The sequence below is a fragment of the Lycorma delicatula genome, chromosome 6 (genome assembly GCF_047948215.1).
Source record: "Lycorma delicatula isolate Av1 chromosome 6, ASM4794821v1, whole genome shotgun sequence".
Classification (NCBI taxonomy): domain Eukaryota; kingdom Metazoa; phylum Arthropoda; class Insecta; order Hemiptera; family Fulgoridae; genus Lycorma; species Lycorma delicatula.
Genome location: NC_134460.1, coordinates 118,076,347 through 118,104,293, shown reverse-complemented (window position 1 = coordinate 118,104,293; position 27,947 = coordinate 118,076,347). Strand labels below are relative to the sequence as shown.

The following is a 27,947-nucleotide window of genomic DNA, read 5'->3' as shown; positions in this document are numbered from 1 at the left end:
GGAGCCATTGTATTCATTGGTGTTTAATCTCAAGTGAAACAGTCATCAACTTTTAAATTTAAATGGGATCTTAATATACTTATATTTACATCTGGTCATTGTGTGTGTGTGTGTATAGTATTACAGATTTGTATTGCACATTTTTATTTTAATGTTTTTTTCTGGTACTTCTACCTGTAATTGAGCTTTTTGCTGTATTAGTAGTTTATTTTCATATTCATAAGATAATACAATTTTGTATTATCTGTGTCAATTTATCGTGTTAAATTTATTGACTTAATAAATTTATAATAAAAAAATAAATAAATTGGTATTGGTAAAAATAATAAATTTGTATCAGTGCACACATAGCTAATTAAGTACTTTATATTTTATATAATGCATTGTATTGCACCACTTCTGTTTTTTTTTTTTGCGTTTATTTTATATTCATTGGTTAAAATAAAAATGAACATTTATTGATGTTTTATTAGGGTAACACGTTCTTGAAGTATAAGATTCATGTATCATTTCTTCTCATCATATAGCAATTTTTCCCAAGATAAACATTGCAAAACAATTCTTGAAGTCTAGTTATCATTCCAGTTGGCTTGAGCTCTCCATATTAGAGAAAATGTTTTTAATTTCTTATAAATAGGTAGTATTTGTTTACTATCTGGCACTACTTAAAACATTGTTATAGTGACTGATGTGAAGTGAGGTATGGCTTTGATTAGTATAATTTGTATATACGGTATGTCTCAACGAGTGTGGCATGACAGTTTTATTATGACAAAAAATAGTGTGGTATTGTTCCTGACTGCACCTGTCAGCACCCATCATTGTAGTTGATGCCCAACTATGGCTTTGTTGTCATTTTAATGTCAGTTTTAGTTATGACCAGTGTGACTGGAATGTATTGAATAAACTAAGTGTGTGAATATTAATAAGGTACAATTTTTTTTCCCTCTCCCCTGGGCTGACCCACAATCAAGTATAACGCAGCCCAGGGGAGTGCCCATGTATTCCAACAGGCCTTCCTGCCTACTGGCAGTATGTCCAGCATGGCAGGTCGGCCCCCCAGTTTGATCTTCACTATATGGCTGCCTCTACCCATAGAGCGGGGTAAACCAGACCTGACTATGTCATTCCTGGGCCCCACCTCAGTAGCCAGGACTTGGTCTTGATGCCAATGCCTCAAACAGGGATATCTCAAAGGGGACATACTCGCTGGGACTTGGCTTGGTCTTTTTCAGTGCAGGGGTTCAGGAGTCCCTGTGCCCCACTACCATCCATGCAAACACTGATGAACGGTAGTTCCACAGGGGTGTAAGGTACAGTATAGGTTTACTTGATGATGTAAGAGTGAGAATATAAGGAATCTGAGATGTTTAAAACAGAGAAATGGGATTAACTTGACTGTGCATCAATTTATTCCATGTCATATTTAATATTGATTCAGAAAAAGCACTTCAGAATCTATTTGTGAAAGATTGAATAAAATGGCCAAGTTTTTGTCAAGAGTGGCAAAAATACCAACAAAAAAAAATAGTGGCAACAGTTCTTGAAATGCTGGAATAAATGTAATAGTTGTTAAAATGCTGTACCACTTACTTTAGTACAAACTTTGGTATAGTATGGAGGCATTAGAATTTTGGTATCATAGAATTTATATATAAGTGAAAAAATATATATAAAAGTAAAAGGTATTGTTTTTTTACATTTATTGGTGATTAGCTCATGTTTAGACCGTTATCTTAAAAGTTCTTTTTAAAATAAGTTGTCAGTGTGTCAAGGTCAGCCAAGTATTCAAATTTTTATTTCTACTTTTCGAGATTATTATACACAGCTGAGTTGATTTGGGTATTAGTGAACAGTGGACATGTTTTATGACCTCATTGCTTTTTTTCATCTTTCATTTGTTTGTGTAACAGTAAGCGCAATGAGTGCATTAACTAGTGTCATATCATGAAAAAATGTTAAGCAGAACGAATGAGAAAGCCGGTACAAAAATGTTGGAATGGTATGATGCAGTGGGGGGACTAATATCTTAATCACATTCTAATGTAGGATGATATTTGGGTTATATCTCTATATACCATATACAAAGTGGACGTATTGAATTGTGAAGAAAAAAAGAAGTAGGCCTTGTGGTGGTGAAAAGTGTGATTGTGAGTCAAGTTCTTGGCTAGGCACATTTTGGGACTACAAAGGAGTTGGGTAGATTGATTTTCTTCATTAAAAAATAAAATTAATGCTGCTTATTATAGTGAATTGTGAGCCAAGGTCAAGGTTCCCTATTCATTCAAAAGACAAGGAATTCTGATCCACAATATGTTTCTTCTGTTCTCCTGCATATGGTAGTTACTGATTCAGTAACTTATAGAAATTGATTCAAGAATACCGTAAGACAATATGTGAACACCCCAATAGTGTCCTGACGCCCCATTTGGTTACTATTTGTTTGGACTGAAACACTGAAGTGTTGGAACATTCTGTAATTGGTTTTGAACGTACCCTGCTAATTCCTAAGAGTCAAATAAAAAAAAGATATATATATTTTTTTCCAGACGTATTTAAAACTTAATTGAAATTATGTAGATGAGATGATAATGTAAAAATGTTAATATTGTTCGTCTCCGTATGAGAAATTTAACTGGAACAATTTTTTTTGCAGGGGAAAACAAAGGCCACTAAAAAATTTGCGGCTCAAAAGTTTGCAAAAATGAAAAAAATGATAAGTTTTAAAGACAAAAGAATGTAAGTAGCGTGAAAACATGTGTTTTTTTCGTTTTAATTTTAATTTAAACGCACAAGATCTGTTGAAAGTTGCGGTTTATAATTGATATATGTAATCCAACTTATGTGTCTACAGTATGTCTATCTTCCATGCTGTGATAGAATAGATTATAGCTCGGTTTGTGTTATACATAAATGTAAAAATATTACATTTGAGAATAAATACATAGAAAGAAAGAGTAATACCAGATTAAAAATTGATACTATAAATTAGCAATGATTGAAGAAATGCATAATAGCTGAGTTATACCGATTGGTTTGTATATATTTTGAATCTCCTAAGCAAATATATTACTTGGGAAATTTTTTTTTCATTAATGTTGTATGTGTGTATCCTAAGAAAGTTTACCAAGGTTTAGAATCGTTGTAATTAGAAAAAGTGCCAGCTTCTTAGTAGCATTGTTATGAGTAATTCTGAAAAACAAGCAAAATGACTAATGAACTTTTTTGTTAAATTGTTTCATATTCACATTCAAATTTGTACTAAAAGTTAACTTATCAATAAAAACCATTCGGTGCATAATAACATTATAGTACAGTGATGACATGATATATCACTACCACGACATTGAATAAAATGACAATCTCATTGAGAGATATTATAGAACATGGACTACAGAATGTAGCATTTTGTATCACTGAAGTGATAAAATAATTGAACATTAAATCTGTTCTACAGTCAGTTATTAGAGATAGTGAAATAATTAATATATTTTTTCTGAATACTAGTCTATTGAAAATGCATGTATGCTGTGACGTATGTACTATTTTCGTTATAAAAACTAGTACAAAATTAAATATTTTACAAGATATGTAGTATACTAGGGAAAATACTAATCTGGCCAAATTTTGTACATAGATTTTTTTACAGAATTTAATGCCCTTATGTAGCAAAGATGGGAGTTTATGTTCAACTGTTAGTGGTATCACATCGAGTCTGTAAATATTGAGTCTGGTTTTTGGTTTTAAAGTAAATTTGGCAGAGTGCAAGTTTAGGATGCATTCAGAATTTGATGAAATTTAACAGGATAGTTTTTTCATAGAACCTGAGTAAAACTTTTAGTATTTGGTTTAATAAATCTTGCTTTAGTTTTAAGACCAAGGAAACTGTATATGTAGTACAGTCAGTATTTATCTAGAAGTATTCTTATCTTTGTTGTGTATTTATGGTTATTTGCTTGATTATTTTATGTTGCAATATTACCTTATCTCTAATTATATAAAATTAAATTTCATAAAGACTTGTATTTACACAATAGATCTATATAGGTCTATAATTTATATTTATCAACAGACTTTATCACATCACTATCTAAGTATAATTGAAGTACATATTTTTCTTTCTGGTTATTGAATTGAATAATATTTATAAATAAAAGGTAAATAATTCAACTAACAAATGTAACTAATTATAGAATCTTTTATACATTAAAAATGTTTAATTTTATTGGACCATGGAAATATAGTACAATTTTTATTAATTGCATTTTTTTTTTTTTTAAGTAGGCAAACCAGTATTTTTAGTAAAGAAATTTCCATTGATGACAAGTTGAACACAATTTTGACAAAATTAGAATTATTAAACACTTAAGAGACAAAGCTAAATGACATTTTCAAAATTTGATAATGAAAAGAGGGTAAAATGTAAGTTGAATAAAAACATCAATGAAGCAATGAAGATTTTCTAATAAAATTTATGATTGATGTGAAAAATGTTAGAAAAGGAGCCAGGGGTAAAACAGACAATGTGGAAAAGAGATGAAGTAATAGTTCAGATAGATATCTTTATAAACAAAGTGAGGAAGTAAAAGGACTAAAGGAATCATTACCCAGCATCAAAGTATTAGGATAGAATAGCAGTTAGTGGAACTAGAATGAAACATAGTGACGTCAATGTTCAGGTAATAGATTAAATATGGTTGCAGAAGACTTAAGCCTAAAACATAGAGCACTGAATATAGGTTAAATAGAAATGTTACAAATATATGCATGTTAAACATCAGTACACTGTTAGGGAAGGACAGATGGTTAGAATTTAATGCTTTAAGGGAAATTAACTGTGATGTAGTGGGACTTGCAGAAATTAGTAGAAAATATACAAAAATTACAGAAAAAAATGTGGGATTAATTTTATGCTTTCAAGATCAGAAATGGGCAATATGGAGTAAAATTTATTGTAACAAATTGAAAAGTCATATTTTTGAATTTAAAAGATTTTAGTTGAACCGTAGCTATGCTAAAGATTTAACTAATGTAAATAAAGGAATTTGTGATAGTTCAGGTGCATGTTCCTACAGCATGTACGGATTATGGATTAGCATGGCTTTTTATATTCAAATATAAAAGATAATAAAGAAGTATAGGTGCAAAAGATAGTACAGCTTGATTGTACTGGGAGATTGGAATGGAAGAATAGGTCAAAGACTTCAACAGCGAGAAAGTTAATATGGGAGAGTTCACTTATGGAAGTAGAAACTAAGTGAGTGAAATGTTAATAAATTTCTGGCATTCAACAACTAAAAGTTGGAAATTCATTCTTTACAGCAAAAAAGAAAAACAAATTGACTTTGATGGCATCTCATAAAACAGTGTATGAAATTGACTATTTTCTGGTAGATAGCCTCTGATCTGTTGAAAATGTAAGGGTGATAACCAGATCTATTTTTCAATCAAATCGCATAGTAATCCAAATTTCTTTAAATATAAAAAGTGTAAAAGGAAAAATGTATGGCTATATTTGGGAAAGGCTATGAACTGACTGGAGAAAGAGCTGTTAATATTTTTCATGATAAGTTAAATGCAAGAGTTGGAAAGATCATATAATTCAATTCAATTGTGCTATGACCAAATTATGTCGTGGTTAAGAATTTTTAGCAAGATATAACAAAGGTTGTAGGATGGAGGAGAAGTAACATTAGAAAATTGTTGGATAAAGCCTTATAATTATTAACCAATAGAAAAGAAGTAAAGGATGGAGAAGCTGATGGGTTGGAATTAATTGTCCTTAATAATCATATAAGGAAGGTAATAAAAGAAGACTTAATGGTATATGAAGAAAATAGAATTAAAGAGATGTTGGAGAATAGTGGATCTATAAAACAATTGAGGAAAGATCTAGTGATGCGAAAAAACTGGTTTTTATCTTTTGAAAATAAACAAAAAACTTGCAGTTATGAAAAAGAAGGACATGTTAGAAGTACTAACGAATTTTTTTTTAATTTGTAGATTATAAAACAGAAAGAAGAGTACAAGAAGACTAAAATTTCCTGAACAGATGAAGAAGTACTATTATTTTTGAAGTTGGAGGTGGAAAGCACAATATAAAATTTGGAAAATAAAAAGGCTCCAAGTGAAGATGAGTAAAGGCAGGAGGCAAAGAACTGGTAGTAGTAGTTGTGAGGAATCCTTTTAATATCATTGTGGTTAAGGAAGAGATTCCATCTCTATGAAGGCAGTCTAAGTAAAATAGAAAATTATAATCATACATCACTCAGTCTAGCGTTTCATAAACTATTTACAAGAATACTAAATAACAAAATAATGAAAAAGGTGGAAGAAACTTTAACAGTGGATAAAGCAGGTTTTAGGGGGACGTTTTCAATAATAGACCACCTGCATATAATTCAAATGGCCAAAGAATGCGGATTAAAACTTTACTTAGCATTTGTAGATTATAGCAAAGCTTTTGATTTTATTACGCTCAATATATTTTTCTAACTTTGGTCTTAATAGATATGGAAAAGAAATACATTAATTTAATCATAATACTGTACAATGGAAATACAACTTTTATTGAAAGTGATCTTATAAGAGATCTTTTTTGTATAAAGTAAGGAGTAAGGCAGTAGGAACCACTCTACACAATCCTCTTTGTTGTGGTACTTGAAATGGTTTTCAAAAAATTTAAATGAGATGGAGAGGACATAAATGTTAATGGAAAATATTTTAATGACCTGAAGATTACAGATGACATCCTGTTAGCAACATTGGAAAAGCACCTTATTCAGATCTTAAATGACTTAGAATAGGTTAGAAGGTAGGGGGGGGGGGGATTTGTTTAAAGTTAAATTACAAAAAGACTAAGATTATAGTAAATGACACAGCAAACCAGATCAAAAAGGACCACCCAAACATTAATGTAGTCGAGAAAGTATGTTTTTAAGATAGTTGCCAAAAGAAATTCAAGAGGCACATTGCTCTTTCATAGCGTAAATACTAGTCATTAAAGATGGTTTTGAAAGTGAAGGTAGACATTAAATGGTAATGCCTTATATTTAATAGTAGTATATTGCCAGTCTTATGTACAGCTGACAGATATGGTCCATAACAAAAGTGTTAAGAAGGAAAATACAAGTTCAGCTAAGAAATATGGAAAGAATTATGTTGAACATAAGACGAGGGAGAGGGTTCAGAGTCAAACTATTAAACCACTTACCAAGTTTTGGGATGCTGCAGGTGTATTGTTGTAGAAGATTAAAGTAGGAATGGGCCAGTAATTTAGACAGAAATGACCATTGGGCAAGGGTTGTTACAGAGTGGATGGACACCTGTAGGAACAAGTGTAAGAGGGGTAGACAGCTTAATTGAAATTTGTTTATTCATAAATCAGGGTATGGCTGGTCACCTTAAAACTGTCTCAAGAAGAAAAGCCCTACTTTTTTTATGTAAAGTTTTGTTTTTTTTACTATAATGGAAAGGATAGAACTTTTGTTGTAGTTACGATATTAATTTGTAAGTAATGATGAAGTATGTAATTTATTGGAAATTGTTATTGTAAAAAGTGTTAATAAAGGCTTATTAAATAAATAAAAAAGGTAGTCAATATACATTCTAAATGTTTCGTCTTATTCAAATCGCTTAAAAGGGTGGGGGGGGTTGAGGTAAAAAATTATTTTTTGTTGATTCTGAATTCAAAAATAAAATTCTTGTACTAACTACATAATGCCATTACATTAGTACGTCACTTTGGTTATGAATTTGGGCAATTTAATTCAGAATTAGGTTATATAATAAGGCTAATATTTGTTGTTTTTTTCATCATTTCTCATTTTGCTTGGTATCTTATCTCTGAATCCTCAATTTTTATGAAATTTTGTGCAATGACTTCTAAATATGGGTCATTGATGCCATTTAATTTAGTTTCTGACAAAGGGATAGGGAAATACAGTTACCAAGAATCCCTTGTCTCAAAATTTTACTCAAAAGTAGAATAATTTTTTTACACAATTATTTATTTACACACTTAAATTTTCCACTTTTTTTTTACTAAGAAGTCTGTTTAGAAAAAAGCTCTTGGTAGCCAGTGTTATACAACTCTTTGCTAGCTTTAAATACATTTTTCTGCATTTTTAGTAAAATATTAAATTTTATTCTTTAATTAATGTTATAAATTTTGTTTCTTAAACTGCAGTACCTCATTTTTACCTTTGAAGGCAATAAAGGGAAAATAATTCTTGACTGGCCATCTTACTTAAAAAAACTAAATGTTTCCAGATCAATGTTTATATGAATCTTTTTTATTATTTTAATCCAAGGTATACACCTGTAAAATTTCATTAGAAAATGTGTTTATAAACTTTTTAATAATTATAAAGTTTCTTTTTTTGTTTATCACTCGAGTAATTAATCATTATTCACCAGTTGAGAGATGTCCTTTGATTCTTAGATTGTGTTTGGATTTGTTTAGCATGATTTACATGTAGTGAAAAATGTTAACATGAAGATACAATTATGCAGAAAATAAATTTAACATAAAAAATGTGAGGTCCCACGTAGTGGCAATTATTCACTTATAATTACATAAGTCGAAATTTTACTAAAAAATATTGATTTACTTGAAAGATGTATAAGAAATTCTTTTTGTTTTTACATATTTACGTAAATAAATTCTCATATATATATATATATATATATATATATATATATATATATATATATGGTGACATTCCTAATAATTTCTCAACAAAAATCCTCTGTCTAGGATCATGTAGATAGAGTTTAAATCACTTCAGTAGGTCAGTGCAATGTTATATGTAAAATTTAATTGGAAATTATTTAAAGTAAAAAATGTATTTTGAAAAGTGTTCTGTTATAACATGTTAATTACAATCGCTTGTTAAAAAAAAATTGTATTGCAGAAAACCAACTTGCAGTCATGTTTTGTGCCAGTTTCTATGATGTTATACAAATTAAGGAAATACTTTGCATGCTTATAGATATTTTTTTATCACAATTCTTTTGGAATGATTATTATTTATTGGTGATATTGGATACCATGAAGGGTTTTATTTTTGTAAGATAGCATATTTAATGTTTACTGTGGTGGGGTTTTCTTTACCTTTAGATTTTTGTAGTTTTTTACTTTTTTTATAAAAATATTGATTAATAATAAAATGTAATAAATTTAAATAATATTCATCTTCTTATTAATTTCTATTGTGTAATTTTAATGGATTAATAGAACATGTTATGAGTACACTAACCAATGTTATCCTTAGGTGAATTGTTATAAACAAAAATTTCAAAGTGTGTTATTGTAATTTGCCATTAGGAATGTTGGAATGTAAGTATTAACGAATGGATTTTTATACTGAAATGCAAATCTAGTTACACAGATAACTTCATACAGACACTTCATATTTTGTTTACAGAAAAGAAAATTTAAGAGAGAAAGGAAAAGTTAAAAAGAAAGCCAATATACAGGAAATGAAAATAAAAGAAGTGTAAGTAATAAGCTTGTTAAAAATTAAGTTCTAAAGGTACAGTAGTAATAAATATATTTCATGTATTTTTTTTTTTTTTTTTTTTTAATTAAAGTAAGTAATAAAATTACACTCATCTAAACCAGTCATTTATAAATTAATGTGTCTTGTTTTTTACTGATCTACTTTGCGAAAATACAGTTTCCATAAAATATCACCATGATTACATTGTGTTGTATAGTTTTTATTAACAAAAGGAGATTGTAAATTTTTCTAAAATATGCCTTATAATCTGAAGTTTTTTCAATTATACTTTACTTAGTAAACCTTGACGTGCATGCCTGTAGTAGCCTAGAAAATTTAGAGCTAGTAATCACATTCACTCCATAAATTTTGCAAATTGTGCTACTAGACTCATTCATGGACATCTCTTGACTCGGACTGATGCATCTGTTTATATTTGCTGCAACTGCCAACTGACAGTACATCACATAATTGTGGAATGTGTTATGCTGCATTATCGGAAATTTAAATTTGGGGTTAACATCTGAAATGATATATATAACTATATCATTTTAGGAAATTACGGTTTAGGAAATGATATGACTATTTTATCCTATTTCTTAAGGCCCTGCATCCATATTTAAATATTTCATTTATAACTGTAATGTAGTTCGTCTATTTATTCTGTTTGGTCTGTTCCAGATGGAAATTTTGTTATTTTATGTCATTTTTAATTTTTTTTTATTGTGTTTTTATTTAGAATATGGCGTATGCTTTTTATACCGGTTTATTTTTTATTTTTAATTGTTTACTAGAGTAGTATTGTGCCAGGCACTGATAACATAACTTCATTTGCACCCAGGAAACAAAAAAGAAAAATATATATACATTTTACAGCATGTGAGTGTTATGTTTTTGGTGAAATGTATAATTCTCTCCCACAGTGTGTCCAAATCTTTAATAGTACATACTAAACAATATCTTTAACATAACTTTACAAAAAGAAATACATTGGAGTTATTCCCAGTGATCTCAGAGACCAAGGAATTGGCTGCATCCCTACCAATCTAACAATCTGGAAATGTTATAGTCTGTGTCATCCAACTGGAAGATGACATTTATATGCATCTTTTGCAACTGGGGATATGCGTAATAATTAGAATGTTTAAAAACATATTCAAGTTTTTCATTTGTTTATGGAGGAATAAAGGTCTGAGTATCTCATTATGTAATAAGCTACATAAAAATTGAGTTTAGGATGATCGCTTTACATGCTTCCCAACCATATGTAGATTCTCTGATGCTGAATTATGCACATTGTATTCACTGATTATCCCCACTAAACAAGAATTGTCCATCAGTCAGATACAATAAAAAAACTTGTTAGTGTCATAATTTTTGTTCAAAATATGGTTAACAAAGTCCTCATGTGTACAATGTTCATAAATTTTATTGAAGCTTTAAGCATTTCTGTAATACTGTAATTGTAGACTTTGGCAATAGTAACTGCTGTGAAACTTGTCTCGTTGTCCTACCAGATGATTGAGTAAGTACATCTTGAATCATCTCAATTGATTCTTCACTAACTGATGGTTTTCCAGTACATTTACCTTATCTATACAGCCAAAAATCTAAACATTCTCTGAACAGTAACAGGAAACAAGTGTCAGCTAGCAAGGCTACGTTGGGTTTTAACTGCACTAATAATGCACTCGTAGAATTAGTTAACAAATAATGCAGTTAATTACTTTAAACTGCTGGTATATAATGGCATTTTGTGGATTTCTTGAGTAAATAACCTTATGCTGTATTTTTTTTAAAACGCGCCCATTAAGATGTTTGTCTCCATTTTGACAGTTCCGTCTGATGTTCATTTAATGTACTTATCAATGTATATTTTGCTTTATTCCATTCAGAACTATATTATGGTATAAGATTCTGGTGTAGCACTTATCCATCCTGCAAGACCTTTAATACTTTACAGTATTAAGTCAGTCAGTTTTTCTTAATCATATCCATTATTTATGTTTCTCGATATGAGCCATTAAAATATTGTCACGTGTTTTGAAGCTCGATCAGGATATTGAGAGGTTGACAATTTAGAATATTTATATAATTATAATATATTGGTTTAAAATGTTCATAATTACAACCAGACAAATTAATAATAATATAAATGGTGATAAATACAATAATGATAATAATAATAAGTGACAATAATAAAACAATTAATGAGCAAAAATATTAATATAGTAATTACAACCATAATAATAATCAGGGTAATAGTAGTGAACAATAATAATATTACATGTCGGTAACAACTAATCAAACATAAAAATATATAACAAAGTACATGACATAATACATAATCAAAACAGTAAGTATGGCATAAAAACAGGGCGTAATCAACAAAGAATAACAATCAAAATATTACACATCAAATAATGATAAATGTCATTAGTAAATAATAAATACAGATTACACACAAGACAGAGTTCAAAATAAATAATCATTTGGAATTTATCCAGGTAGACAAATAGAGAACTAGACCCATTAACAAAAGAAACTGCTAGTCTTAACCCTGTACCATTAGTCTTGTATTAACAATCGTATAGTGTTCACTTGCAAATATTTTTGCTATTTACCCTAACAGTTTATGAATGAAATCTATTGCATTATTTCTTTCACTTATACCCTTAATAGTTTTACTGTAACTCACCGATAGTATTTATGGTTTACTGGAATTACTCATGGCATTATCTTACTCAGATTGAAGTGGATTCAAGACTGTCCTTGCTGGACTGGCGTCTCACACTCTCGCATCTGTGACTCTTTGCTGAACCGATGTAGTAACATCTCACTGGACTAATTCACAGAACTCCACTGAACCCACATGACCCCACACAACTCGCAGCCTCTCCTTGCAGAACTGTTCTTGCGGGACTGACATAACACCTCGTAGACTGGTTCTAATAGAGCTCCTTTAAGCTGGTCTTACTTGGCTATTTATAATGCTAGCCTCTTTACCTACAAGACCAGACCCAAGTCAAAGCATGAGAACAGCTGATCTAGGCTTTTGTTCCCATGAATTCCAAACCTCTTCTCACTGTACAACAGGTGCTCATTTGTGTGTTGGCGGGTAATATAACAAAAGACGATTGTAACAGACCTATTCTTTACAAAAAGGGTTCTCCTTTTTTTCCCTTTCTGGATTCCTTCAATTATTACATTTTCTATTACTTTTATAATAATTGCTAGAAATCCCCATTACTCAGACCTGTTATACTGGTCTTGTTACAATATATTCCTGGCTTTAAAGTTGTTGCTTTCTTTTTTGAAAATCAGTGTTTTTATTGTTAATGGTTTGGATGCTGGTGAATTAAACAGGAATAATCAATTTTAATGTTACTCTTAAAGACTAAATTGCAACTCATTTCATAAATCGTAATTTTATTTTCTGTTTGTCAAATTTAATTATAAATTTTGTGCTGATATTGTAAAAAATAAAATAAAAGATATTTGTTATCCTTATTGAAAGAAAATCCTTAGGAATTATTTTTGTTTCTCAGTTAGCAAAATTTGAGTTTAAACATTTTATTTTTTATTAAAATAGTTGCTTCATTTAATTCTTGTTAAATTGTATTAATTAATCTTTTGTTTTATACAGTTTAATGGAAGTAAATAAAATTATTTATTTGTAAAAAAATATAGAGCATATTTTTAATAACCAATATAAATGAAAAAAAGGTCTCTATGGTGGGATATTAGATTTTCATTAGAGTATGATTTTTTTTCTCTGCATGTCTGGCTTGCTATCTTGATTTCTTCATCCTAATCAGATTATTTGCATTAGTCTTTATTTTGTTTTTTTTTTTAAGGAAACAAAAATATTGGTTATATCTTGTGAATAACATTTTTAATCAGGTGTTACAATTACAGATGTGCATTAAAAATTTGTGTTTTCAAATTTATTTTAGTTTTGGGTTTTACTGCAAAGTATGTATAGTAGTATGACAAAATAATGTAAAGACTACTCTGCAGCAGTTGACTTTATTACACAATCAAGAAATTATTAAAAAATATTTTTGGTTGAGTAGGTAATACATTAGATAACTAGCCATTTATCAACGCACTGTTTACTGTGTAAGGCCCTAGAATGGAAGGTCCTAGAATCTTAATTAATCACTGTACTTTTATAAAAATTGTAATTAATTCCACTTAACTCTGTGAAGTGGTAGTGTCTGCATTGATTCTCAAGGTTTTGAATTCAAATTTTAGCCTGGTCAGGGATTTTATGCTTGTTACAAAATTTACAAATATTCGCATGCAGAGGCTATATTTTACATAGGCTGTAAATTAATTTTAAAAAAATGGAAAATCATTACAATATAAGTGAAGTGTAATTAAAAAAAACATGTGATTTTTTTTTTGTTTTGTATTCTTGAACAAATCACTTCTAAAGTAAGAAAGACAACCCTGTCTTTATGCCTGGAAGCTCTCATTTCTTAGATTCATATTCCAGCAGCAGTCTGGCATCATTTTCTTCAGTAACATACATTCATAGTTATCAGAGATGATAAAATTAATAAATTTTATTGTGTTTTTTAGCCCTCAGATGTCATCAGCATTGTTCTTTAGTTACAACACACAGCTTGGCCCTCCATATCATATACTAGTGGATACAAATTTCATTAACTTTTCTATTAAGAATAAGCTGGATATTATACAGAATATGATGGACTGTCTTTACGCTAAATGTAAGTTAACAATTTTCTACATTTTTTATTTCTATACATGTATTTTTTAGCTTATACAGTTTGTCTATAGAAAACTATCAAGTGATTGCTTACATAGATGCATTTATGCAACATTTTTCAGTAAAATATTATTTAACTTCTTTATTTAATTTTTGTTAAAAATTTTAAATTTGAATATTAATAAATTTTTAATAGTATTAGTGTGAAATAATGTAAATGTTAATGTGTAAGAAGTTCAATAATTTAGATAATGTATTCTCATCATCAGCAGAAAAGTAAGCTGACTGTTGACTCTACCTTCAGAGAAATTACTGTTATGTATATAAATTTGGAATGTTTTTGTGAAATTTATTGCCTATTTTAATTTTATAAGTATATTCATAGTACAATCCATTCCTGACTTACAGATCAGAGACACGGTCATGGGAGAATAAGTTAAAAGACAAAGTGCAAGCTACTGAAATGACATTTAAGAAAAGTATGTTGAGGAAAACTAGGATGGATAGTGTACAAAGTGATATAAGAAGGGAAGTTAGAACAAGAAGATTAGTAGAGGAAATTGAGAGAGGTAAATTAAGATGGTATGGTCATGTAAACAGAATGAGGAATGAGAGATTGCTAAAGAAAATCCTTTATTACAGTAGAAATGATAAGAGTCATAGAGGGAGACCAGGAGAAAGGTGGATTAAGAATGAGGAGACCAAGTTGGAGAGATGTGATGCAGGGCAAGCAGTAAGAATGGTGGGTGGACAGAGAGATGGAAGAAGATGGTAAATGGCACAATCCAAGTTAACTTGGCTAATAGGAATAGACAGTGATGATGATGAAGTATACACTTCTTTATTAATGTAAATGAATGTTAGAATATATAAACAACAACATAAATATATTATGGTCATTGGTAATAATATAATTTTATACTCAATATAATAATAAAAATGTTACAGCAGCAAGGTTTTTTGTAATTTTTTTGATAAAGAATATTATTATTATTGTACAAATACTGTGGCTTACAGCATCACCACATAATTGATTGCAATTCATAAACTAAATAAAAATGTTATCAGGATATTGGGAATGTGAGCAAATAATTCTTGGATTTTATAGAATAACAACCCTGTATTTACCAGATGTAGACCCTGTGATATTTTCATTTCCACTGATTAAGAGAAAGTTTAAGGGAAATTATTTGTAATTGTAAATGAAATAAAGAAAAAATTGCTTAGTGAACATAAGGCTGGATCAAAAATTGCTTTGTTTTGATGAAACTCTTGTGTCATATTTGTGGGGAATTATAAGGGTTGTCTGAAAAGTTTTGTGCATCATCATGAAGATGACAGCACTCGTCAACAAAAGTTAGGGAATGTATTCGTGCATGCATTGAAAGCTACTTACTAAAATTTCAGCCATTTTAGTCGCTCAGTTGTGTGTTAGAGTAAGTCATTGTGAGTGTTTTTGTGAAAATGGAAAAAATTGAATATCGTGCCATGATTAAATACTTGCATTTGAAAGGCAATATGCCTACGCAAATTAAAATTGATTGGACACTGTTTACAGGGACCCTTTCCCATCATTTACCACTGTGAAAAGACGGGGAGCTGAATTTAAAGATGGTCATGCCAGCTTAGTTGATAATGAACATTTAGGACGACCAAAAACTGCAACCACCACCGATATCATTAAAGAAGTTTACCAAATGGTACTGGACAACCGACAAAATAAGGTTAGAGAGATATTAAAGGCTGTGGGCATATCGAAAGAACGTGTTTGTCATATATTAACTGAAGAATTGGATATGCATAAGCTATCTGCATGTTGGATGTTGCATTTGCCCATTTTGGACCAAAAACACATTCTAATGAACATTTCTAAGGCCCTGTTGGAGCAGTTTAAGCAAGATGAGTCAGATTTTTTGCATTGATTCATAACTGTAGATGAAACTTGGATCCACCACTACTACACTCCTGAGACGAAACAACAGTGGACTTCAAAAAGTGACCCTGCTCCAAAAAAGGCAAAGATGGTTCCATCGGCTGAGAAGGTGACTTTTTTGGGATAGTTGCAGACTTTTGTTTATTGATTATCTTCAAAAAGATAAAACAATAACGAGACAGTATTGCACATCATTACTTGACAAGCTGAAGGCGGAAATTGCAAAAAAACAACCACATTTGAAGAAGAAAGTGCTTTTCCATCAGGACAATGCATCTGCTCCCACTTTGATGGTTGCCATGGCTAAAATTCACAAATTGCTCTTTCACCGCTCACCATATTCACCAGATCTGACCCCAAGCGATTTTTTCTTGTTTCCTAACCTTAAAGCTTTGCTTGGAGCAAAGAGATTTTCATCAGACAAGGAGGTTATCGCATATGTAAACACCTATTTTGCAGAGAAAGACGGCAGCTACTATTTGGAAGGGTTAAAGAAGTTTGAACTGCTGGAAAAAGTGTATCTCGACTTGAAAAGAGATTTTGTTGAAAAATAAAACTATATTTGACAAAAAATATGTCTCTATGTTCAACTCAAAACTTTTCAGACAACCTTTGTTCTTTGAAAGGGAAAATATCAATACAGAATAATAGTAAAGTCTTTTTGATGAACATTAAAATTCTTGTTATTTTATCACACCTTATATATGTGTTAGGTACAGTGGTTTTTACTGTTGGATTGTGGGGTTGTCCAGTACAATAAGATTTTTCTCTTGCAGAAAACTTTTTTTTTTAATTGTAGTAAAATAATTTTAATAATAAACAACCAATACTATATTGCCAATATTCAGTTCTCTAAAGCAATTGTTTGCTAGATATTAGTGTTCATTTTTAACTGTAGGGTATCTAATTCTGTGCGTACAACATTAATCTGACTTTATTGTTAAATTAAAAATTCACTGTTATTAGTTGAACATTTTATTTTTATTTTTTTGTGCTGTTGCATAGGTATTCCATATGTGACAAGCTGTGTTGTCGGTGAATTAGAGAAACTGGGAGAAAAATATAAAGTGGCATTGCGAATAATTAAAGATCCAAGATTTGAACATATAAAGTGTATGCATAAAGGGACATATGCTGATGATTGTTTGGTAGAGAGAGTTACACAGGTAATAAATAATTCACTTTCCCTTTTGATTAATGTAAAGAAATATTTTATATAAATTTTCCAGTTTATGACTTGGTTATAGAAAGCCACTGTGTGTGAATCATATACCTATATTTCTATAAACTCGTTATTTGCACACTATCATAATCCTATTATTTTTGTTTCGTGTACTTATTAATTTTAGGTTGAAACAGGCTTTTTTTGACAATCACTTCAGTCAGTATAATAGGAACAGAATCCTTAGACAATACCACAAGTAGTACCACTATAAAGAAATGGCTGCCTTGCTGGCTCACTTTTTCTGTTATCAATTTTAAATGTCATATAATTTTACTAACCTGTCTATTAATAACAGTAACATAATTTATTTATAGATAATTTATAAAGTGATCTGAAAAATCATCTTTTGTGTCTAATCATCTTTTGTGAAAAAATTAATTAATTAAAACTGTATTCTTAGATTTTTGTGTTGATTTTTATTAACATCAGCTAAGTAACTATTAGACATTAAGAAAAATTGAATACTAAATGAAATTTTAATAGCAGCTTCATTAATCCAAGCTAATATGAAGTAAATGTTTCTCAGATTATAGGATAACTTTGATTATTGGAAATGTAAAAAATAAAGTTAAGCTATGAATATTACAGAAGACAGGTTTTATTAATGTAATATGAGGGTGAATCAAATATAAACGGTAATATTTTTTTAATAAATTTATTGATTAATAATATATATAATTCATACCTTCATTATTTCTCTATATAGTTTCCTGCACGATCTACACACTTTTGCCAATGATTTGGTAGCTTGAATATTCCTTGTTCATAAAATCATTGAGGACTCATCCTCAAGGAGCAGATGTGCTTCTTGAGATCTTCGTTGTTTTTGAATTGTTTTTCTCCAAGCAATTCTTTCAATGGCACAAACAAAAAATAGTCACAGGGGGACAAATATGGACTATAGGGAGGGTGGTCGAGGGTTTCCCAGTGCATTTTTCCAAATTTATCGCTTGTCAAAATTGTGGTGTGCGGCCTGGCATTGTCATGGAGAAGGACGATATCTCTGATGGATATACCAACACTTTTGTTTCGGTAGGTGGCTTTTGTTAACTGTAGCAGCTGGCTTTATTAATATGCCATTCACTATATGTTGATTGTAGAGAAAACCAATGAGTAAAATTCCTTTGGTCAAAAAAAATTATTGCAAGCATTTTTCCGGTTGACAAATGGGTTTTGGCATTCATTGGACAGCCCTCATCCTTCCTTTGCCACTCCTTACTCACTATTTTTTATTCTAGAGTGTAATGATGGACCCATGTCTCATCACATGTGACGATGCGCCTCAAAAAATCAACCCTTTTTGTCGAAATCAATTTAGAATATCTCTCATAGATCTCCAACGTGATCTGTTTTTGATTTTTGATCAACAGCCTCAGAACCTATCACTAATTTTTCTAAAGCCAAGATGATCAGCAAATGGAATGAGCACTCCCATAGCTGATACCCACTTCTGACGCGGTCACCTTTGATAAGCTCTTGAACAGCACAGATGTCAGCCGTGAGACAACCTTGGGCATTGATCATGACTTTCTTTTCTACACTCTCTTGCCCGCCTTTAAATTGTCTGGCCCAAGTGCATGCGCTCAGTTCTGGAACAGGTAGTGTCCCCAAAGTGTACCTTTAAACGAGTTAAAAATTCCACAAGTTTTAACACCATTATATAAGAACTTTATGGTATACGTTATGCAATAGACTCTTGCTCACTCATAGCTATACTGACGACAAAAGCAGAGGAGCTAACCAAGCTGGTTCCCTCTCTTAACATACTTAACATTCCCCCCCCCACTCATCCATCCAGCTCAGAACTGCTTGCTACGTAGAATAGCAAAATTACCATTTAAATTTGATTCACCTTCATACTGATATTTTTAATATGTTTGATAATAGTAAGCTATATTTATATAAAATTACCATAAGAAGATGACATGAACTTATAGGTACCTTAACCTTTTTTTTAAAAATAGTCTACTATTTGTTTGGTTTTTGATAGAATATAGTTTCTTTGTTGTAAGGTTATTCCAACTTCAAGCCCACTAACCATATTGCTTGTTGCCTGGTGATTCACTGTTCTTATTATGTCATCAGAGTTTAGCCATTCTTTAATTTCTTCTTGAGTTGAGCTTTTGCAAACTGGTATTTTTTGTACTGAAGTAATCAAATTCTTACCTGCAAAATTACTTTCACAAACCTTACATCTTTAATTTTCATTTAAATATCAAACCAAGGATCCACTATTAAAAAAATGACATTCTTGTGTTAATTTTTTTCAAAATTGTTAAATTTGACACGTTTCTTTCACCATATATATATGTATATATGTCTTTCATCTGTTGATTTTTTTTAAAATGCTGCAGTGACTGCTTGGTTTATAGGCAGATTATGACATTTGGTGGCAGAAGTAATGACTTAAAGTCACTTCTATAGTACCTCCACATCCAGTGTGATGGAGATTATCAATTAAAAGTAATACCTTCTGAGATTACTTTTATTTAGAAAGTTTTAAACTTCTATAATAAGTTCATCAAAAAATCGTCTTAAAAATATTGTAACCATTCAGGTATTTTTTTTTATTGGAATAAGAAGAGCAACGTTTTTGAAAGCCCTGGGCTTTTTAAATTTCCTTATTATAAGAAGCTGCAATTTTGATTCCTGTACTATTTTTGTTTTTCTTTTTATAAGAAATTTGACTCCAGGTATTATCACAACTATATTATATATAAAATTAAAAATCAGCCAAAACGTTTGCTAAGCTAGTTCTAATTTACTAAGACTGGATCAAATATGTGACATGCTTTATCTGCTGAGACCAGTAGATATAAGTAGGATTTTTAAATGCTCTTGCATCAATGTTTCTAAACTTTTTCAGGGATTAACTGGTAGAATACCAGATTTATTATGCACCTTCTATTATATTTAATAAAATGTTATGTGCACATTAGTTTTGTGTGTACAATTTCCAGTAATTACTCAATGGTTCAGTTTTGAACATTTTTATTCAAACTCTTGTAGGTTCAACTTGGAAATTAAAAAAAAAAAGTGTTTCATACATTTTCATAATGTAAAAAGCATATTTATAATTGAAAAAAGTTTTTGAATGATATTTATGTATTAGTATATTTAGTTTAGGAAGTTTTATATTTTATGTACCAAGTCAGAGTCCTACTCTAGTCAAAACAAATTTTCTGTAAAGTAAAACTTGTTTCTAATATGAAGTACATTTGATTGTAGTAAAAGATTGTACTGAACTAATTTGACTGGTTGTAAGATTTAAAGTTTTAGATTCTATGTTTAATACAATTTACTTCTATTTAGCCTTTATATTATTACTATTATAAAATAATATTATGGTCAGTTATTAAGTTCTTCCATTATTTTTTTCTTTTGTTTCAGCATAAATGCTACATTGTTGCTACAAATGACAAAGACTTAAAACGACGAATTAGAAAAATTCCTGGAGTACCTATTATGTTTATTAAACAACACAGGTAAAAAAATTAGTAAAATTGATTTATTATTGCCCTAGAAATCCACAATTTCAAATTAAAAACTGTAAAAAATAACACTTCAGAGAAAATTAATTTTAAATTATATATTCATGTTGATTCATATCAAAAACTCTGTTTTTACTTAGAATAACTGAAGTACTAGAGAAATATATAAAAATTGTAATCTCTTTCAGTAATTATTGAAAAAAATCTTAAAAAGTTGTCAAATCCAAATTTTTTTTGGAAGTAATATACACAAATTAACGTATTTGTGTATATTTATGTGTATGTCTCAAGAGCTTATCAAAGGTGATCGCATCAGAAGTGGGTTTCAGCTATGGGAGTGCTCATTCCATTTGCTGATCATCTTGGCTTTACAAAAATTAGTGCTTAAAAAAATTAGTGATAGGTTCTGAGGCTGTTGATCAAAAATCAAAAACAGATCACGTTGGAGATCTACGAAAGATATTCTAAATTGATTTCGACAAAAATGGGATGATTTTTTGAGGCGCATTGCCACATGTGATGAGACATGGATCCATCATTACACTCTAGAATAAAAAATGGTGAGTAAGGAGTGGCAAAGGAAGGATGAGGGCTGTCCAATGAATGCCAAAACCCATTTGTCAACCGGAAAAATGCTTGTAATAATTTTTTTTGACCAAAGGAATTTTACTCATTGGTTTTCTCTACAATCAACATATAGTGAATGGCATATTAATAAAGCCAGCTGCTACAGTTAACAAAAGCCACCTACCGAAACAAAAGTATTGATATATCCATCAGAGATGTCATCCTTCTCCATGACAATGCCAGGCCGCACACCACAATTTTGACAAGCGATAAATTTGGAAAAAATGCACTGGGAAACCCTCGACCACCCTCCCTACAATCCATATTTGTCCCCTGTGACTATTTTTTGTTTGCGCCGTTGAAAGAACTGCTTGGAGAAGAACAATTAAAAAACAATGAAGATGTCAAGAAGCACGTGTGTTTTAAAGTTATCACAGTTGAAGAGCCTATATTTTATTAACTACTTACAATATTAATAATCATATTCAACTTTATTGGTAATTTTCTGATAGAAAGAAGAGAGATAGGTATATAAATCCTGGACCAATCTTTTACCTTGAGAAAATGTGATTAAATTGCTTTTTGTTTCATCCTTCCAGGACCAATAGTTTTTTAGTTATGATTTTTTCCATAAACCCTTACAATCAAGGTGTGCACACCATAATAAACCACCAAAGAGAAACTGCTTAAATAAAAATTAAAAAAAAGTACTTTTAAGGTCCTGAAACATTTAGGAAACAAGAGTGGGTGTTTCAATTTTTTTGAATTGGTCAAGCAACCACCCTTGGGTCACTTCAAATGTATTGACCCAATAATATCTTCTTCTTCTGCAGTCTTTGTATATATTTATTTCTAAATTGGGAAAACAGTTGTTTACTTTCAGCTTCATGTGTATAAAAAAAGTTTTTTCAAAGATTGTTTCAGCCATTTTGAATTTTTCCATTTACTTCTTCACTTGTCTGTTACCTGATCTTTCTTGTCATCCAAAAGTACTTTCTATTTCATTTTTTTCTTCTTGTTTAAATTGACTATCAAAATGTATCATACAGTTGTATTTTGCAAATTTATTGTGTTATAAATGTTTATTGCTCAAGTAGTCATTTTTTTAAATCTTTTTAAAGTCTGCCCATTTATCAAATTATTTTTTGACTATTCTTACTGAATCCTCTCAAGCAAAGTACAATTTTGTTTTTGTAGATAATTATTGTGATATGAACAATGATTTTAAACTTTAATTAGGTACTTTGCTGATTCAATTTTGTATCTTGCAAAAATTTTGAGACTAGTTTCTACACTGGTTTTATTTTAGCAAAGTGAAAGAATGAAATAATCTTACAGCTGTTAATAATTACTGGGGCTTTATTTTTAAAAAAATAGTGTAAGGAGAAGTGGATTTACAAATGTGCCGCCTATAGACTGAATGACCGCCCAGCGCTGCCATTGACCCGCCATCGTGTGGCCCATTACTGCCTTCAAAAATTTGCTGCTTTAGGCTATAGCCTAGCTAGCCTATTTAGAAATCTGCCACTTAATGTATGCCGTAGGGAATATTATATTGATTTCTGATTTTTACTAATTGTACTTCTCTTGACAGAAGTGATGCCAGAGGAAATGATCTTTCAGAGTCTAAATATTTTATGCATTTTGGCTTTTCACATTAATTCACTTTTTCCTATCTTATTTTACATTTATTCATATTTTTATTGTGTGTTGCAGATATTCTATTGAGAGGATGCCAGATGCTTATGGAGCACCAAAAACATAGCATAAACACCAGCAGCTATTTTCGTGATTATGATAATTAATACAGTGATTGAAACAATAAATATATTTTAATTTATGTTGCTTTCTTTTATCATTTACAGCCTGTTAAATATTTAATTCTTTCTTTGTATAAACTTTCTTTTGTAACTTATTTGACTTTGCTATTGAGGATATAAGTAAATCCTACTTTAAACCAATTTGAGTAGTTTTTTAAGCCTGTGAAGTCACCTGTACATCCTGTTTACATTGCCTAATCTCACTACTCTCTCACATCTATAATCTTGTTAATAGTCTAATTTTGTATTGAAAAACTTTTTATAGAATCAATATTAATTCATAAAGTTGTTTTCTGCAACATGTATAATACGAATACTAAAACCTTGTACAGTGCATTGAGGATAATGAGGAGCAGTTTTTTTAGAACTTTTAGCAATATGTGAAACTATTAATCATTACCTGCATTCAATGAGTTTTTACAATGTCCAGTATAAGGCCTTTTTTTAATCTACATGTGTGACATTAATGAAGGATTGGAGTCTTGCTGTAGCCAGTTTCCAGATAATACCAGCAATGCAACATGGCATCATCACCATTAAAGTGATCTAAATATTATTAATAACTGGTCTGAGAAATGGTTCCTACAGTTAAATATTATTAAATAACATGTTTTACATGTAGGTAATAATAACCCTCAGCATTATGTTTTAAGTAACAAAGACTTGAATATTATGATGGAGAGAATCCTTTAGGAATTACCAATGTGAATAAAACAATATTTTTAAATAATTTGGCTGTAAATTTAAATACTATATTGACTGTACAATAGGTCTTTCAGCCAATTCCCATAGATGTTTTTTTTTTTAATTTATATACAAGCAAAAATTGATTACTTTTACAATATATGGAATTCTTATTCTGTCTATGGTACTAAGTTGTTGGAGTGAATTCAAAGACCTCAGGCATGTATCTTACGATTATATAAACTACAACGTACCATTTTACATTTTTGACATACACAGTGTGACCTAATTGAAACATACAAGATACATAATCATCACTACAATGTTATCTTATCATTCTTTGTCTCTATTAAAGATCCCAGAACTCAAGGTCATTCTAAGAAATTTGATGTGTCATTTGTTGTTGATGTCCATAAGTTGTTAGTGCTTCTTCAGTTATTTCTTAGTCTGATTAGACTAAACTATATAACCAATTATACCTTACTGAAGTACTATTATTTTATATTCTATTGATATTTATACATAAGTATTTTGTTTTTTATATGTTAGATTTGGAAGACTATACTAATTACTTTTATTTTTTGGTTAAGTTTAGCATAGATATATTATATATAACTATACTTGTTTATTTCTGGATTAACAAGCTTTATGCTTTACCCGTTGTAATAATAAAATGAGTTACTCAAATATAAATCAAATTGATGTCTTCACAATTTGCATATGGACATGAACGGACTGGCCTGGCATGGGGAATACAGTTGGTAGAGGTCTGGGTAGGGGATGGACACTCCAACAGTGCTAGCATTTGCATCTCTCTGGTGAGTAGCATGTAATGTCAGAGAAAGAGGTTCCATCATCAATTGTACAACATACTATCATGAAGTTTCTAACAAATGAGGGCATCAAAGCCTTTGAAATTTTGACTAGACAGTGTGTACAGTTTGGAAATACAAGTTGTCGTTTATTCAAGTCTTATGACTGATCCAACAAATTTAAAGGAGGGCATGAAGCTAGCTGCTGTACTTTGAAGATACTGTATGGTTAATGAAATTGCTTCAAAAGTGGGTTCAGTCATGGAAGTGCTCATTTCAATTTCATTATCATAAAGCACCTTGGGTCATGCAAGGTGGGATCCAAAAATCAGAAACAGGCTCGACAGGAAATTTCCTATACTCCTGAATCAATTTTGATGAGAGAGAAATGATTTTTTGCATCAAATAGTCATATGGAATGAGACATAGGTTCATCTCACTACATTCCCGAGTCGAAGTCTTTCCTGTCCTCAAACTTTTTATTGAAAAGTGATTCACAAGTTCCCCACTTGTTGGGAAAAGTGTATAATTTCAAGGAGGCAACATAGAATTTCTAACATAGAAATGCAACATCTGTTGCATTTTTATTCCGTACTAATAAGTGTTGGTCTGATTTGTATTTAAATGATGCTCCAAATAATAATATCACTGTCGTAAAGGTTCTTACAATCTCAAATTTTATGTTGCTCTGAATGGTAAAAATAGTAGAGCTTACAAAGAAATTGTTTGCCATAGGATAGTGTTGTGATGCCATGTTGTTTAATATATGTGCAAATGAGATCAGCTCTTACTCTGCTTAAATCACTTTCTACATGCCATTGAATAACATATATTCTTGCACTGTACTGAAATGTATATTGCAATATAAACTGAATTTAAAATATAAAACTTAACTTGTCAGTACATTATAAAAACTGTTCATATAAGAACTGAACATTGAAATGTCAAAAAGAAAGTTTGTAGTACAGTACTCCTTCAATGTAGAGAAAATAATGGATCCCATATAGAACAAGACACTTAACTACAATAAAAACTTCTCCACCCTAATGAGTTTCCACTTCCTCAAACTAGCTTAGTTTTAATTCATCTCTAAATTTATTAGTTTCATTAAATGTTAAGTGCAATATCTTGTAGGAAACTAATTTTAAAAATCTATTGGTTTATTTTTTAAGTTACTGTTAAGTCCTGACTGATTCTGAAAATCTAGTCTTAGTGGTAGGTATATATGTAAAATTCATTACTCTAGGTCCTTCACATTCATCTGAATGGAGAAATTTTCATTATTGTTTTCCTGTAACATTTTCAGCTGTTATAGTGTAGATTGTTCTCAATAAGTCTGAAAAGATTCTAAATGGATCTGTAGTTTTTGAAGGTATCAGATCTCTTTCTGGGGAGAAAATAATATTTTTTAGCTAACCATTTGATGTTTACTTCTTGTACTTTGAATCATACTGAAAATGAATAAAGAATATTTTTTTTGTAAAAAGCAACACGAGTTATATCAGTGCAAGTGAACTGCTGATAAATGCAAAAGAAACTGAAGACATATAGCAATGTTTTTAAAACCATTTTTTGATGTATATATATATATATATCTATGAAAAATACAAAGTATGAATTATAATGTATGACTACAACAGTTGAAGTTATCTATCCAAATTCAAATGCAGAAAGCTCATACTAATAGGTATAAAATAGTTTACAAAGTTATGTTTTAACTCATAAAAATAAACTTTTCACATCTCTATTTGAAACAAATAAAATGATTTTGTTCAGGTAGTCTTAAATTGTGCATATTTTTATGATTTCTCATTCAAGTAAACAAACATACAAAACTTATTTTTTATTGTTATGCATATACAGGAAATCTAAACTAAAAATGTTAACTGAAGAAAAGCACTCTATCATTATATGCATTTTTTATTTATTCATTATTACCTTTCGACTGTTAAAAAAAAGGTAAATTTAAGTTTTGTTTGATATATTTTCTGATTGTGTAAATTATTTTCAGATTTAAAGGTAACACAATTTTTTTGTAGAATACCTGTTACTATTTATAAAATACTGGTATGCAATTTTTCAGTAAGATACAGACAAAATTCATACATTGCATGCAACAACCCTTATAATATTTACAACTGCTGTTAGCTACATAGGTAGAAAAATAATTTTTATTTTTCATAAAAATACATTTTTACCTATGTAAAAAAATTTTAGTAATTCACTTTTTTTGTGAGGGGAATAATCCCATTTACAAACAAAGTGTCAGGGTCACCAACAGGTTCCATGGATGTTGTTGCGTATGTAGCCTGCACCCTATTGATTAAACCTCCTCCTCACCAGCCCCCCTCCCAAGGGCGGAATCGCATTTAAGCACTTGTCGGTCCCAGGAGGTGCCTTCGAGCTCAGGGGGTTCAGAGTCCCTGTGCATCATCACCATCGTCCATCCATGGAAGCATGAACAAACACCAGCTTTACAGAGGGCTGTCTCCCTTGCCCTCTGGTCTGGTTATCTTCACCTTACTCCTTGAGGTCTTTGCTGGCTCTCAGAGCTTCTTTCGTAGAGGATCCACATCATCTGGGAGCCCCGACTTCACATTGGAGTGTGGATAGCCAAGGCACCCTAGCATGTTGGCTACCTCCCATTTCATCTCTGTTCAGCTGTTCTCTGGATCCTTGTGGCTAGTTCTGCTACTGTAAGCCACTCCCTTCCGTCCCTGAGCATATACTTCAGCATATTGCCGGTGTCAGTTGGAGGACCCCAAGATCTCTGTAGCGGTACCCACTTTTCACAGCTGAAGATGTGCTCTGGAGTATCTACTTCCCTGCAGTAGACACACCCAAGTCTGCACAGTGGCAGAACCTGTGCAGGTAGGCTCTAAATTCACTGTGGCCAGTGAGGTGGTAATTCAGCTCCCCGTGCCTCCTGCTTTGCCATGGCACAATCCCTGTGATGAACCTCCAGGTCCACCTCCTCTTCTCCGACCCCAGGGCTTGCCAAGCCTCTGTAAACTCCTACCTGGCTTCTTCCGGTGCCACTGGGCTTGTTCTTCTACCTGTAACTTCACTAAACATAAACCTGCCAGTACTCAGACCACCTCCCCCAAAACCATCTTGGTTTTGCAGTGCCACTGCAAAACATTGTTATATGCAGTGCCACCCTGTGCTATATGGCCT

At 30.8% G+C, this 27,947-nt stretch overlaps 1 protein-coding gene across 2 annotated transcripts in view; it reads left to right on the top strand.

Annotated features, from left to right (window-relative positions):
• Window positions 1–23,415, top strand: part of Bka (FCF1 rRNA-processing protein Bka) — a 36,908-nt gene extending 13,493 nt beyond the window's left edge. For both annotated transcript variants that reach the window (XM_075368416.1, XM_075368417.1), the window contains exons 2-7: window positions 2,657–2,739; window positions 9,429–9,500; window positions 14,091–14,239; window positions 17,177–17,337; window positions 20,787–20,881; window positions 23,171–23,415. In XM_075368416.1, the coding sequence (XP_075224531.1) occupies window positions 2,657–2,739; window positions 9,429–9,500; window positions 14,091–14,239; window positions 17,177–17,337; window positions 20,787–20,881; window positions 23,171–23,219 (609 nt within the window). In that variant the 3' untranslated portion in view covers window positions 23,220–23,415. The remainder of the gene's footprint in view (window positions 1–2,656; window positions 2,740–9,428; window positions 9,501–14,090; window positions 14,240–17,176; window positions 17,338–20,786; window positions 20,882–23,170) is intronic.
• The last annotated feature ends 4,532 nt before the right edge of the window (window positions 23,416–27,947 follow it).